At 37.5% G+C, this 15,782-nt stretch overlaps 2 protein-coding genes and 3 non-coding genes across 5 annotated transcripts; 3 read left to right on the forward strand and 2 right to left on the reverse strand.

Annotated features, from left to right (window-relative positions):
• The first annotated feature begins 60 nt into the window (after positions 1–60).
• trnac-gca (transfer RNA cysteine (anticodon GCA)) lies at positions 61–132 on the forward strand. The gene has a single exon. It is a non-coding gene; the product is annotated as a tRNA-Cys (tRNA).
• Positions 133–570: 438 nt separating this feature from the next.
• On the forward strand, positions 571–642 carry trnac-gca (transfer RNA cysteine (anticodon GCA)). Its single transcript has one exon. It is a non-coding gene; the product is annotated as a tRNA-Cys (tRNA).
• A 963-nt stretch (positions 643–1,605) lies between these two features.
• On the reverse strand, positions 1,606–9,878 carry LOC103142251 (plexin domain-containing protein 2-like). The gene is made up of 3 exons (XM_007558206.2): positions 9,640–9,878; positions 1,994–2,142; positions 1,606–1,767 (listed from the first exon to the last, which is right to left on the reverse strand). The coding sequence occupies exons 1-3, from the start codon at positions 9,749–9,751 to the stop codon at positions 1,606–1,608; spliced, it is 423 nt and encodes a 140-aa protein (XP_007558268.1). The 5' UTR covers positions 9,752–9,878.
• Positions 9,879–11,622: 1,744 nt separating this feature from the next.
• On the forward strand, positions 11,623–11,694 carry trnac-gca (transfer RNA cysteine (anticodon GCA)). Its single transcript has one exon. It is a non-coding gene; the product is annotated as a tRNA-Cys (tRNA).
• Positions 11,695–13,140: 1,446 nt separating this feature from the next.
• Positions 13,141–15,566, reverse strand: arl5c (ADP-ribosylation factor-like 5C). The gene is made up of 6 exons (XM_007558025.2): positions 15,348–15,566; positions 14,967–15,027; positions 14,736–14,883; positions 14,499–14,582; positions 13,318–13,469; positions 13,141–13,231 (listed from the first exon to the last, which is right to left on the reverse strand). The coding sequence occupies exons 1-6, from the start codon at positions 15,391–15,393 to the stop codon at positions 13,183–13,185; spliced, it is 540 nt and encodes a 179-aa protein (XP_007558087.1). The 5' UTR covers positions 15,394–15,566; the 3' UTR covers positions 13,141–13,182.
• Between the last annotated feature and the right edge of the window lie 216 nt (positions 15,567–15,782).

The following is a 15,782-nucleotide window of genomic DNA, read 5'->3' on the forward strand; positions in this document are numbered from 1 at the left end:
TTGTAAATATAAATTCTCTGACTGTATATGTTATATGACAATAAACATCTTGTACAACATGGGGGTATAGCTCAGTGGTAGAGCATTTGACTGCAGATCAAGAGGTCCCCAGTTCAAATGTGGGTGCCCCCTTTTTAATATCTCTTAGCAAAATTCCCAATGCAGCACTTTCTGTAACAAGTATGCTGAATTATTTGATTTCATAAGATAGACTACAATATATTCCACAAAGTCAAGGCTTTATCTGCTTCAAATTCAGATTTAAAAATCTACATTATCACCTACGAAGAAACACTTTCATGAATTTAAATTCTCGACAGCCACTGTACAAATTCATAATATGCTCGCCATCTATTCAAACTGTGCATCACTTTGGCAAGTACAGCAGGAACGCATTCTGAACTTAATTGTAGATGCAATGTTAACTAAAAAAACAGTAATTTCATACATTTGCTGACTAAATGTTAGGAGTTTTGGGACTACAGACAAAAAAATTACTAATTTATCAGATTCAACAAATAAATATCTGAAGTCATCATTGCATATGACAATAAAAATTATACATAATGTGGGGGTATAGCTCAGTGGTAGAGCATTTGACTGCAGATCAAGAGGTCCCCAGTTCAAATCTGGGTGCCATCAACCCCCAATAAGCAACCATTTACAAAAAGACATTGACAAGGTCAAAGCTTTATTTCTATTGGCCTTGGACTATAGACAGAATAAGCAGAGACTAAACTGCTTTAATCTCAATTTTAAACACCTGCTTCTTCATCTACCAGTGTTTCTAATCAGTTCTAATTTAATCTATCACTATTCAACATTGTCCAAATTGTAGCTGACCATGAGCAGAGCTAAAAGGATTAGAGCCGGTTTAAGATGTAAACCTGAAGATTTCACCACAACTGGTGTTCCATTTAGAAGAAAACCAACAGTTTTCCACAAGGTTTGTGTAAAATCCAACATTTTCAGTTAATATTTTGAAAAAGTCAAACTCTGAAAGGTCTGACTTGGCATGTATGACTTCATTCCAACAATACATTCAGTGGAAGAAATTAAATATTGAGGGTAGTGCTTGTTATTGTTTTGGAAAACCCATTTTTTTTCAAAATCGTGTGATTTTTCTTTCTGTTTACTGCCGTTTTGCGCTTCTAACAACAAACTCAGCTGTGGTCCCGTCTGACCAGAGCACTGTTTTCCCATGATTGCCGTGTCGCCTGTATAGCTTGGTGTGATTATGACAATTAAGTATTATTTTGTGTTCTTGTCTCGCTTTATATCCCAACAAAACACTGAAATTGAACATTCAAAGAGCATGCATACTTTTTCAAGTTATTGCAAACAGGTTGGAATCTATTTCTAAAGAAGCTAAATAGAAAAGAATCAAACTAAGTGTTCTTGCATGTTTGTAGCCGATTATTTTGTATAAGAGTGATCAATTCTAAATGTGAATCTCTCAGTTTTGTTGATCAACACTGTAAGCTTTTCATCAAATGTGCAAAAATAAAAGAGAACAGTTTTAATAGCAAAAAAATGATGCAGGTGGGAGACTGGTGGAACAATTACACGGTTAGTGGCTTTATTTCTAATTTATTCAAACAAATATCAGTAAGTAAGACTCACCACAGCCTGTTTGTATGAATTTGACAGAATGCTGTGGACTCTAACTTGGCCATGTCGGACGTCTGTCATGTCAAACCACAGGTCCTGGATTCGCCGGTCCTCAGGTCCAAACCTGCGCCACGTGTAATACTTGCCAGAATCCTCCTTCAAGACAGAAACAATGTGGATCACAGGTCGCAAAAGGCCTCAGAAAAATGTTTAAATATCATCATGTTTCATGCCGTTCCAAGCTTGTGTAGAGGAGTAAATATTTCTTTCCAAAAGAGGGCACTGTTTAACCTCAGCTAAAACAAATACATCAGGTTACAAACCTAAGTACTATTACGTGCCTTAAATATTTATTGCAAGAAGAAACACTGGAAGCTCTCACCACTACATGTGTCATGTTGTTTGGCAACGTGTTGATTGTTAGTCCTCCACCCAGAACTGCACGGCTTGTTCTCCCCAAAGAAGATGTCCGAACTCTATAGCCGGCAGCCGACTCTTCACGCTGCTGCGGGATCACGCTGTACAAAACATCTATTAGAAAAAGATAAGAAGCATTTTTATCCACTGGATCTATATAATGGATTTTAAAATGAAAGCAGCATTTCATCAAAAGGAAAAATGAAAATCATATGTCAGTTTTATTGCAACTCTAAAATGTGATGTTTACAGCTGTGGTTTTGTGTTCAGACAGTCAGTCTTGAGAGAAATTAAAACTTTTCCTTTGAATTTGTCTTCCTTGCCTTTGTTAGCAAACACCATTGTTGAATGACTGCAGAAACAATACAAAACAATAGAATGTTTTTCTTCTGCTTTGAATGAGTTGTCAAAACCCTGGAATCAAATCAGACCATATCTGGTAAGCAAACTGGGGTAGGTAGGCTTTGGTTTAAACTTTTGGGTGTTGTAATTGACAACTTGCCCCCATGTCAAACCACATCTTCTTGGCTTATGTTAAAAGTTTATTTTTGCAGTGTGCTGAGCTTTTCATGGCGTGTGGAAAATTCATGTTCAGCTGGTATATTTATCCTCATAATTTGATTTATACATGTAGACATTTTTGTCCGTACCCAACCTCAGCTTTATGTAGCTGTATAAAAACGCCTCCTCAGAGGTGCAAATTGGCACTTTTGACAATAATTATATAAAATAACCTCTGGAAGGCTTTTTCTGGGGCTTTCGTTGTAGGGAAAAAAATAATTAGAGGAAATTGAAAAAAATTATAAAAAGAATTGCTTGTGGGTGTTTATTTGTTCAGACTAAAAATAAAAAGTAATCTTGTCTTTAGTTGCTACGGAAATATTCAATTCTAACTTTACATGTGCAAAGAAACACAAGAGATTCCAGAAGGACATCATTTAACGAGAACAAAGTTTTAGAAGTAAAAGCTTCGCATTGTCTGTTTCTTTGCAACAGCGCTTTGTTGAGAAGTTCTTTGAGGTTTGCAAACATCCGTTTTATTAACAGCTCTCTTAATGTCCTACAGCATCCTGTGGATAACTGCCGTCTGTGTGTGGTGTTGTTGTCCTATTGATGTCCTTATGTGGGCTAACCTTCAGTTGTTAAATAGATTATCTTACGCTTGACTCTAGTTAAAATACTTTGCTATAAAGAGGAGTTTATACATGAACAATGACAATGTCTACAAGATGCAAGGTTGTGTGGCTGCAAAAAGATTCCAAATCATCACTTGTCCACTACCACGTTTGACAGTTTGCATGAGATGCCTTTTTTGCTGATATGTTGTGTTTTATTTTCTCTTAAATATCTGTTTTGGTCTCAACTGTCGTAAGGAGTTGGCTCCAGAAGTTCGTAATTTAATTGATGTGCATAAAGGAAAAGGTTTTTCCTCACAACCTTTTTGAAATAATAAACACTTGTCCAGTCTTTTTCTCAGTAAATCTGTCATAAAATGTAGTTCTAAACAAACTAACTGCAGCGTTAGAATTTGAGACGGCGATCTGGGGGATTTTGCCATTTCTCAGTATTAAAATATGTAGGAAAGAGAAATAAAATTGCAAATGGTGGACATATGATGGTCACAATTGTGAAGGCTAGTCAGTGATAAAACAAATTAGCAGTCTCATTAATACTCATTTATGAGAACAGATAAATTGAGGTTGTTATAAATTCAACTGAAGCTGTTACACTATTTTGGATACTGTTGCTCTGTTTCTTTTGGTCTTTTAATCCCATTACAAAAAGCTGTTTGAGAATAAATGATTATGTCTTTGACAATAATTGGTCAAGGATCACTTTTGGTCTTTTAGCCCCATTATTTTTCTTTATGTATATTGGTCTAACTATATATTTAGTTAGAAAAGAAGGTTTGGGAAGAACTAAAGTTATTTCTTTGACAATAATGCAGTTAAAAGACTAAAAACAGAGCATGGGTATTCGTTGAATTTATAACATGTACCATTTATCCCTTCGTTTTTCTCTAGTCACTTTACCGGACACCGTAGTGACGTCACAAAGCAGCCTATATAAACCCATGGCGAGCGCTTAGTTTCCGCGGGGTGTCTGATCTAACCCTAAATGAGGGTTTCCTCCTGTACTAAGCGTTTGCTGTTTTCTTGTTCCTGGCTTTCAGCAGATTACAGGAGGACGTTAGCAGGAGCGTTAACAGGGGAAAAAAGCCAGGAAATCACCCCGACGTGCTCAGCTTCCTCCCTGAAACCCCGGCGATGTTTGCCGTGGTCAGCCCGGCTGCCACGAAGAGTTAGCCTCTGCTGCTCCGTGGGTTTTTTCCAGTGGGGGAGTCTCTGTGTCTGAGCAGATTAAAACTGAGTGAGGTGACCCTGTCGGACCTGCTGTGGTTCGATGTGGAAACCTGTGCTCAAACATTCTTTAACAAGAGCCCGCCATTATTTTTGCTGGGGTTTTTTTTCCGTTTGTTTTTTTTTAACCGTTACATCGGCTAACTCACAATGCTAGCTAAATGTTGCATGAAGCACGAAGGTGGGAAAATTGCCTCAAATATTTGGGTGCTGAAGTGATTGGAAACTAACTGCTTAAAAAGAGATGCCGAAGGAAAAACAACATTTAGGGGTCGTAGAATGTATTTTTTAGGACTTCAGAGTCTCACTCAATTTACTTAGGATGTAGCCAAGATGGTTTAGTAAAAATAGGGAACCGAATCCAGATATAAACGGAGAAAAATCGAACTGATTTCACTTGGCATGGAAGGCATTCTTTGGCACAACAGAGTTCATTCTTATTGTGTCCCAGCTAACATAAAATGCTTGTCCAAATAATTCATAACATTTTTGATTTACCATGTCTCAAAAATACTATGACGACTAGACAAAAAGGCATAAAAACAGAAGTGCCAAGTTTAATGTGGATAGTACTGCCAAAGTGTTGACTTACCTATTCAAATAATTGATTTCAACTTGTGGCCATAGTTGTGTTAAATCTGGCACCTGTATATGCAGACTTCTGCAAACATTTTTGAAAGAACTGGTTTCACGGACAGTTGGTGTAGCAACTGGGAATAACATAAAATGAGAGTTTCTGGCAACCTTCAGATTCATCCCTGATCCAGGGATTAAATGAAATTAAATGACTAAATTACCAACTCAGCATGTTATGCAACTCTACAGAGGCATGGTAATGAGAAATGTATTTTGATTCAGGTGTGTTAGAAAACATGACTTTTACTCCACTTTAGCCATTGTGTGCAGACACAACTCCCACACCCTCTTTTTACTTATGGATCAAATTATGGAGATAAGTGCCTGAGAAATTCACTCTTATCTCAGTTTAGCAACAATCTACTTTTATCTGGAGGTAATTTAAATGAATTTCTCTAAACATGGATCGGTAGCTTTTTGGCTGCTAAATGAATTTTTCCACAAGGGGGCATGTCCAGACCTGTTCCTCTCTGACCGGTTGCTATGCAAACACCTATCACCCTCACTCAGAGGTACTTCTTAATTAGATTAAGACCATATTTATTGACTTAGCTCTCTGTTAGAGTATGTTCTCCACCCTGTGTTGTGTGTCAGATCCTTTGTGGCTGCCAATTATATCACAGTAAATCTAGACGTGTGAATGTTGAACAGCGGATCCACCCCTGTGTGGCGTCTTTTTGGTAAAAGGAACAATGACGTCTCATCATAATGGGGGGCAAATAAATTCTTATGGCTCATCTGTTTCAGTTACAATGCAGCTTTTGTCAAATTTAGAGGCATGAATTTTGGAAACTTTGGAAAACTTTCTCTTTGTACTAGCTTTCCCAGAGGAATTATTTATGGCACACACCTTTCCTCTTGCTGCAGATTGGCTTTAACACAGAATTTGAACTTCAATATTTAAGATATTAACAACAAATTGAAACTTATTGCTAATGTCTAATGCAAAATAAAAATATGCTTGTTTTTTAGCTTCGAAAAGCTCACTTTAATGTCAACATCTCATCGACACTTAGAAAATCACAGCCATTGGGATAAAGCAACAAAATACCAATGTGGTGAGTCAGCGGCAAGATTCAATCTGAACATCTGTTCTTCTTTTAGGGGAAAGTACAGGAATTGGGTCTAATTTAGAGAACACAATTTTTTTAATTTTTTTTTTTAATGGAATGAGATGAAATTAAAGATTTTAATGAACACCTTTTCAATAAAGGTGATGACTAACTCATCAATGATTGTAGACATGTTCCTGGTATTTCAGGCATAAATATTATATGTGTTATTAATCAGCTGGTGACACTTTGTTATTTTCCCTGCACAAAATATTAGGTGAAGCGACTACATATATGCTGATAACAGGCTTTGTGATTTCTGTGTTTGTATATATTCATAATTATTTTATTTACCTAAGGGGAGTTTAGACACCTCTTCATTTGCAAGAGCATCATAAATCTTGGGCCTTTGTTGATTTCATTGAACCATGCACTATAAAGCTACGGTGAAATAATTTTCCATCAATTGGTTTGCATAATTCTGAACTGATAAAAATGGTTGGTTCTGTTCTGGCAAACTTCTGGAGGTGATTGTGCAAAAAATGTTCCTCATTTTTCATAAAATGAGGAACATTACGGATAAACAATGATATACTATTGTTTTTATAATAGAGAGTCTTCAGTCAGACAGCCATCAGCACCCAACCACTCTTTGAAGAATATGACTCACACCAACATTTAATTTCCCTTTGGAATAATAAAGTATTTTGGAACTGATTTAGAACGAATCTATCATAAATTCAAACTTGCACTAACAATTATTGATTTTGAAAACAATTTCCACCCAGAAACCTTTGAGAAAAATTGAGATATTTACTCAACAATGCAATTTGTAGAGAGCTTGAATGTACTAAATCTTTTCAAAAATAATATCTTTTGGTAAACACATGCAGTTGTTAAAGATTATAAGTGAGGTTTGAACTACAATATTTCTTTAAAAATGTTGAGGTGTAGGATCACAAGCTTGTGGAAAAGTCCAGTGAGTTTAAAAAAAAAGAAGGACTCATTTAAAGCAATAAAAAACCATATGCTTTGGCCTGAAAACTGACCCTTGTCTGTTCTTTTAGGAGCTAGCAAACCTCAACGTTTAGCTGCCTGTTTCTGTGCGTGGTCAGAGAGGACACACCCTTCCTGAGCGGAGGCCGGAGGAGTTGGCATCAAGTCCCAAACATCCAGCCACAATAAACATCTACAGTTCTTTCCAACGACTTCTGCAGAATTGCATTTCCACATTTCTTAAATTGCTTTCCACCAAAATAGTTTTCGCCTAAATTATGTCACTTTTTTCTCACATCTTTGGCTGCAGTTGGAGTACAGCTTTACTAAACCTTTCTACTCCGATTAAATCTTGAAGACAGTGCTGCGGCTGCTGCCCTCTGTGTTAATTTTTGGACAGCCTCCAATCTGCTGACATGCCACAGCAAAAATGACCACATTTTAATGACTTTTAAGGAGACTCATTTGATAAATGACACCAATTAATCTTGAAAAGAGCCAAATAACATTCATCACAGTCTTCTTATTTAGACAAATCTTCTCAAGGAAGAAACAAGTGATATTCTCACTTATCTCTATCCAGTGCTCGGCATGGAGAAGACTGCCTATTCTGCTTTTCATTGTCCAATTAGAGAAACGGATGAGTTCAGAGTGTTCAGCTCAAAACCATTTCTCAAACAAACACTGTTTCAAATTCTCAGATATATTTCACTGTTTTCGCCCTTATCTCTTCCCGCCAAATCGCATCTATGTTTCCCATAACAGGTCATGCTGGATAAAACCAATTAAAGAAGCTCAGATATTGGAATGAAAGACAATAACAATATCATGAGTTTTGATTTCTAAAATCCCTCTATTTTTGATTACAGCCTCGTTCTAAAATGTTTGGATCACTTTCAAACTTCTTGTTTAGCTAACTTACGAGCAGGACAAGAGACAAGAGGCCAAAAAACTGAGGTCATAATGGGGTGCATAATTTATTTTTTAGCTTGGCTCTACTTGTTTTTACAGTCCGGTCAAGTTTGCGTCAACGACTCTCTTGGGACCAACGTTGTTTTTACAAAACAAAACTCTGTAAAATTGAATGGCACAAGGAGACAGGAAAGAAATAAAGACAAACGTGGAATTTGATCGGGTCATTGTTAACATCTGACCTCTAATGTCTCAAGGACCACCTGCAAACTATTTTCATTTTCAACAGATTTCCTGATGCAGAGGAAGTGTCATGATCTCAGGCATAATTTGTCTCATTGCCTTACAGCTGTAGCATGTAACTTTTATAAACTATATTTTTTTTAGATATGTGTTGAAACTGACAGTATGTCATGACAGTATGGTGTGAGTCAGATAAACTGTGGAAAAACCCCTGACCTCCTCTGCCTTCTCCCAGTGCTAACTAAAAACAACCAATCAGAGCCAGGAGGAGGGTCTTAGTGCTGTCAATCAAGCTTGTGTGCATGCCACTTGTTCCCTGCTATGATACAGATCTCCCCGTCCACAGAGTCTGTCACAAATGTTAAGTCTAGTTTTCCTGTAACGGTAAGTTGTTTCTTCATCATTAGCGTATTCATGAGGATGATTGACAGCACTGAGACGCTCCTCCTTGCTCTGATTGGTTGTTTCTGACCATTTCTTTACACAGCAATAGCAGCACAGGGAGGAAGTGGAGGAGCTTGATTTTACCACAGACTATCTCTCATATTATACAGTTTCAACATGGTGATAGATTTAACAAATACATAAAACACATATAGTTATTTTTCATAAAAGTCTTGTACTGCAGCTTTAATAACAAAGCATGTCACCTTAATTCTGTCTACAACACTTTGCCCTCATCACAGACAGCTTTTTCTTATCTGAAATCACTAATTTAATTAAAGCACGAGAGGGAAAAAAAAGATTTATCTTCTCTCTGTTTCCCAACTTTTACACAAAACAAGATATTTTGATCAAGATCAAGAAGAGCACCAAATGAGCCATTTTTCTCTTCTGCCAGACTGCAGCAGAGTGGCAAGAAGAAAAACAGGTCCAAATCTTATTTTAAACTTGCAACAGACTGCTTGTGGGTTGTTGCTTAGTCTCAGTTGCATGCTTGTGGGGAAGATTTTTTTTTATATAGTGCCCTTTATTGTGAACTTGTTCATTCACTTTTGTGTGTAAAACAGAAAAAGTCATGGTATGCCCACTTGTTCCTTCATAAAGATTCCTACTGAAGTTTTGTGGTTTGGAGCGTGTTTAAATAGAAAACACTTTCACCAGTGATGCTTACTTACACTTAAATTAATAACTGATGAGATAAAGCTATGGTTTACAATATTTTGAATTTCTATACTGAAACATAAATAACATTACATTATAAGAAGAATTGCATCTGCCTATATTGTTTTTGTTCTTATTATTTTTTCAAGTCTTTGACACCAACCTGAAAATTAGCCATCTGGCCATGATCTCATGTATTTACATACTAATCTGAATTAATTTCCGTTGTAAAAATTTTAGAAATAAACTAAGTGCATTAAACTAAATAGGACGTGAGTGAGTAGACGGTAAAACTATTCACAACTCACCTGTCTGCTGTTGATCCCAAACGTTGGCCGGTTCTGTTTGGGAGAGACAGAAAAACAGCATCACCCAACCGAACCACATGTTACACTCTGCAAAAACACAAAAATGCTGCATCCACTCCTTTCTTTTCTCTGCAAAAACAAATTTCAGCCTGCTTCCACCCGCCGCTGTCTCATCCGTCCCTCTGAATCTCACGTGCTTCTGACTCTACTAACGACACCCCTTTCTCTCCTCCTCAGTGATGTTTTTGGGATGCAGCAGAGATGACTGTAATAAACCCATTCAACAAAAAAAATAAATGTTAATCAACGTCATGAAAGGTGCTTCTTCCCTTTTTTTTGTTTCAGAATCATGGGGATGTTTTTGCTGCCTTGCACCACTGCGACTTTCAGAGTAATACAATTACAAACGTGACAAGCAGCTGTATAATTCCTCACTCTTTCCAAACCAGCTGTGAATCCAGTAATAAATCTGACATCTATTGAGCATGAAGTTTATAAGACCAGCCAACCCTAGTTTATAATCAGTGCTAAATATGACATTGCATATCCCCTGTTATGTCAAAAACATTGCTCATGTTTTCTAATTCCAACTCAAGTCTCCATGTTTCACTTTATTATCTCATAAATGTCTAAAGTGTCTTCTGTTCTGCTCTGGAAAGTGACTAAAAGCAATCTTTACAACCACAGCGGCTTACTCAGACAACTAACAAGGAGTCTTTTGCATTATTTTGAAGGAATTTTGACCAGAACTTCCCTGGAGAGTTTTGTCACATTGGAGAGGTTTTGAGCACATGTGGCCTGTTTAATGAGGCCATCCATGCACAGCATCTCAATCAGATTTAAGAAGATTCACGGATCAGCATAAGCAATGCTTATATTTTACAATTGATCTGTCTGTCGGGTCATAAAAAGAGAACCAAACTAAAAGCATTTTTAGATACACTCCACAATACACGTGCTATTCATGCTTTGCTGCGAAGATGCACCATGAGGAGTGCAACTTAACACAGGACGATATGGCTCCAGTGATGATAATAGAAATGGATTATTTGTGACACATTAAAGCAGCAGTTACAGTTTAAGCCACAAGATGTCAGTGATGTTTGCAGTCTCAGTTGAAGCGCTGGTCTGCATCAAGTATAGCAAACAAAGTCTCAAAAAAATCTATAATGAAGAGATTATTTGGACTTGTCAGCTTCAGGCTCTTTTATTGTAATGCCAACTGATTCCCTTACTTACTGACGTAATTTTATCAGGCAACTTACACCTGAATGCAGTGAGGGTTTCTCCACTTTAAACCCAATGTGAAATAAGCAGACTTCATCTGATTTCTTACAATTTTGGCATTGCTGAAAAGCAGGTGCTTAGGTTTTACTCTGCTCTTTTAAAGCCAGCTGCAACTTTTACTTTGACTGTGATGAATTTTCTGGGTGTTGGCTTTCCTTTTGGACTTGTCAACTCTGCAACCTGCTTTTAAGTGGAAGAAAATAGCTGCATGGATGGACAGATTACATATTGCATCTTAAAGATTCAACAGTCTGTCTAAAATAAAATTCACGCTGAAATTGTATTATTTTCAAACAAATCCCCTTCAAGCTGGCTTCGATGTCTGCCATTAAATCAGTTTATTTAAAACAGATTCAAAAATCTTACACTCCGTTGTACATAACGTAGTCTCTTTTTGGGAATTTTAGATTTTGAATTAAAACTGAGTAGATGCAGTCCTGGTTTCTTAACGCTGGAATAGCTAGCTTCTTAGCTATAGCGTTTAAAACAAGCCAGATAGCTAGCCGGCTAGGTACTAGCTTAACTGTTTGTTTAGCTCTCTGTTTAAAATTCCATATCAAAATAAAATAATACATATTTACTTACGAAGTGAACTTTGTTGTTGACACTACATGGTATTAACAATTAAATAAGTTGTCGATCCTATCCGTGACTGTAACTGTTAAAACCTTTAGCTAGCCACTGAGGTGAACGGGCGGGGGTATAGCTCAGTGGTAGAGCATTTGACTGCAGATCAAGAGGTCTCCGGTTCAAATCCGGATGCCCCCTTCAGTAGCATTTTCTGTTGTTAAAGCATAGTGTCTTTTTTAATCAGGTTGATTGTATAATCAAGCTGTAATCAGAATAACACAGGTTTCAAAAAAAGCTACAAGTGTCATTTATCTGTACATGAATAACAGCACAGGAATAATACCTCTCTGGATGATAGGTATTTATTATTCGGGCTATTTAAGGAAAAAAGCAGCCACACTACTTTAGTTTCATTTTCAGTGGTATTATATATACATATATATAGTTAAATGTGGATGCCCAACAGTAGTCCCCAAAACACACAACACCAGTTTGAAAGTTGCAATATTATTTATTTCAAAAACAATTTACAAAATGCAGTATTTACATTTTAAATATTTTCTTTAGCAGCCAGCTCATTTTCCCAACCAGGAAATAGTATATTCTATAATATACAGAATAAAACTAGAGAGCTTTGATACATATATAAACACCTTCAGATGAAAACTGCTGGTATTAAGTGACATAAAATACAAAATGTTCCATTATAACTCAGATTTGAGCTTTTCTCAGAAGAAGAGGCCACAGGAATTTCTTATTGTGTAAACATACATTAGTTTCATTAGAGGCTAACTGTTACAGCAGGCAGCTGCTAAAATGTGCGTGAAAAGTTGCTTTTAACATTGGAAAAGGCAAGTGCATTATCTAGAAAAAGATTTGAAATTCTAAAATGGAAAGCACGTAAACGACTGAAAAAATAACAGTCAACGGTCCAGATGAGTTTGTGATGTTCTACGTTATAAATATAGACAAAAGCTGACAAATCTTATTTATCAGTTTGCTGTTCAAGTATAGATTTAAAACTTATTGTCACCAAGTTGTAAACTCTACAAAATAAATTCAGGGCAATTAGTTTGCAGCTTAACAGTTAAGGCACCCTCCACAATAAGTGGCGCCGCTAATAATAAAGGAGGTTTTAAACAGTGAGCCACCTCTACCATCATCTTGACTGGGCGTGATGGTAAGATAATGTTGGGTCTAGTCACAGTTTCGACTATTTTAAGCTTTGTATTTAGGCAAGAAACAATTTTCTTGCAGCCATGATGATTGACAAACATCAGTTGTTGTGCTGTCTCACAACACTTGAGAAACTTCATGAATGCATAAAGGGATTGCATTATTATGTATCTTTCTATGAAGATGCACAGTCTTAGTTTTAGTTGAAAAAAATCAAATATACTCCAATTGCAATATAAACGTACAACGACACAGATCTTCAGTAACAACAATAAAAAAACAGCCCTGAAACCCTTTAAATGTTTGTTCGATGTGATTCTAAAGGAATCGAAGCAGCTCTTTGCAGACTCCCACATGAAAACAAAGCATGAGCGGCGAGTCGGCTCTGCCTCAGATGCTATTACACCGGCCCAAACACTGTAAATCATACTGACAATGCAGCCTCTGTAGAACAGGAAGTTGGCTCAGTTTTTTTTTTTTTCAGAGAAGTTTGATCCACCCCAGGGAGCATCAGTTTGCCACAACGTGCGATTTCATCCAGTCCAGACTGGCAGGAAGACTGCAGGAGGAGAAAGGAAAGAGCCTGTTAATAAGAGGTGGAAAACTTATCTGGTATCACTGGCTTAAACTGAGGTGTGTACTCACCCTTCTCCAGTCAGGGCGCAGCAGGCTTGGACATGCCAGGAGTGCGTTGTGATGGAGTCAAGCGTGAGGCACTGGGAGATCTCTGCTGCTGACATCGAGCCTTTTATGTCTTGTTTATTAGCCAGAACGAGAATGGCAGCATTTTGTAGGTCCTACATGAAAAAAACACAAGAGAAGAACCAGTGAGGAATGTTATCAAATTTTAACTCAAATACATCAACAGTAGCTGCATTTCAATTAATCATAAAATTGCTCAAATTGAAATTACAAAAATAAATTAGATTTTTTGTGATAGGATGTGGTGGTTTTTCAGCCGCATTGAAATAGATGTATTTCACAAAACTGCATTGGAAGCACTTTTTTCACATCAGCAGGATGTTACTACTGGTGAAAACAACAAAGACAATGACAGGAAGTAGCAGGGGGATAATGGTTTGTTTTGGTTTTCTTGTTTGTCTTTTGCTCTCACAGCATCGCACAGTTCACAGAACGTTGTGTGTCAAATCAATAGCTCGTAAGTAAAATCTAAGACTACAACTTCTCCAAAACGCGGCTCACATAGACCCTCCCAAGTATACGGGGGTTTTCACTCAAACACCTGAATAAGACGCAAACGTCTCCTGATGGCTGATAGATGGCGAGTGCTAACACCATGACTGAATAAAGAATATCACGTGTAACTGTTTACAACATCGCATGACCAAGCTTATTCACATGTGACTTCAATTTCATTTGTTATTTAATGGGAACACCACAATTGTGAGATTCTGTGGGGGGTTTTTTTTAACATCGGCAAAATATTGACAAAGTTTTGGACACATTTGCAGTGGAAACACAGCTACAGATGCCAGGATTAAGCCGTCTCAGCGGAACATTTTAAGACGCTGACTCAAACAGCCAAAAAGGAAACTTCCTCATCACGTTGTGTCATGGGTTGTCAGAATTTGTTCTGCTTTCACAACACAATTAGTCACTCACTGAAGGCGGGGGTGTGTTTCAAACGTGCGGCATAAACTTGGAGAATAAACAAAAGAGTTTTACGTCAAGGAGTCAAATACAAAGAAAAGTTGAGATTCCTACGAAATAAGTTATTTTTAAACACCTGTTATTAAGGCATTGGAGTGGAGCTATGTAAAGAAATAAGGCGTCATTTATTACATAGGTTTAAAGTAAAGTAATACCTCATGCGCAAGCATACGGTGAAGCTCTTCTTTGGTCACAGTCAGCCTTTCACGATCAGTGCTGTCCACGACCAGAATGACAATCTGGAAGGCAACCATTTATAGTAGGTTACATCACAGATATAGGAGCAATAAATTGTAAAGCAGGGCATCAGTCAACTCTAACGCTTCTGTTTTTGTCCTGGATGAGACTCAAGAGGTTAATTTTCAACCTGTGAAATGCAGCAAAAGCTGTACCTCTGTGTTGCAGTAGTACGAGTACCAGCTGGCCCTCAGACTCTCCTGCCCTCCAATGTCCCACACCATAAAGTGAGTATTGCGGACAACTATCTCCTCAACGTTGCTGCCAATGGTAGGTGACGTGTGAACGGCCTCCTTTGTCAAGCTGAAATTACAGACATTTCAAATAAGTCCCCAAAACAACTTCAAGAGCCGACTAGATCTGCATAAGGTACTGAGATCACTTACAACTGGTAGAGGATTGTTGTTTTCCCAGCGTTATCCAAACCCACAATGATGACTTTGTGCTCTGTAAGACAAAAACAAATGCAGTCAAATGTACTTCTGTAGTCTCAAACTGAATGTGTTGCCCAACATTTGCAAGTTCTAACAACAGACAGATCAAGGTAAGATAAGGTACAGATGCGTCACATGTTCTGGACAGGATGGTATCAGAGCACAGCAGCAGTTTCAAATGTTTGGACTCACAGTATCAAACAAAATACATGCGGAAAACACATACTATACCCAAAAAAGTTTAACCACAACGAAATAACAATGTAAAATGGAATCTGTTATATTATAATATAGGTAGATTATATGAATACAAAAATGGAAACAGTTTTTTACCTTTGTCTCCGAACACCGCCATCATCTTGGACAACAGGAACCCCATGATAGTATGTTTAGGAAGCGTATGAAGCGCTGAATACAAAACAAATCCTGAAGAAGAGCAACTTCAGTTCCAATCAACACCTGAGTGACTCACGAAGCTTTGTCTCGGCATCTTATACCGGTTTCTGCTTCGCTTTTTGCGATAGTGGGAGGCGCCTCTGAAAAACCCTCGGTGTTTCACTGAAGTGGTGCGTTAAATGGCAGTGGGAAATGTCGGTACACAAACAGGTGCAGGTCTGTAGATTGTTACATAACAGCGTACACAGCTCTGCCTTAAGCTTACAATATGATAAAATGTTATTTAAGTACACATTTTTGATGATATGACTGGGTAAGTAACACCTAATGCAGACTTTAATTCAGTGTTGAAAAAAATATGCAAGGGGGAAA

Source organism: Poecilia formosa, unplaced genomic scaffold (assembly GCF_000485575.1).
Source record: "Poecilia formosa unplaced genomic scaffold, Poecilia_formosa-5.1.2 Scaffold94, whole genome shotgun sequence".
NCBI lineage: Eukaryota > Metazoa > Chordata > Actinopteri > Cyprinodontiformes > Poeciliidae > Poecilia > Poecilia formosa.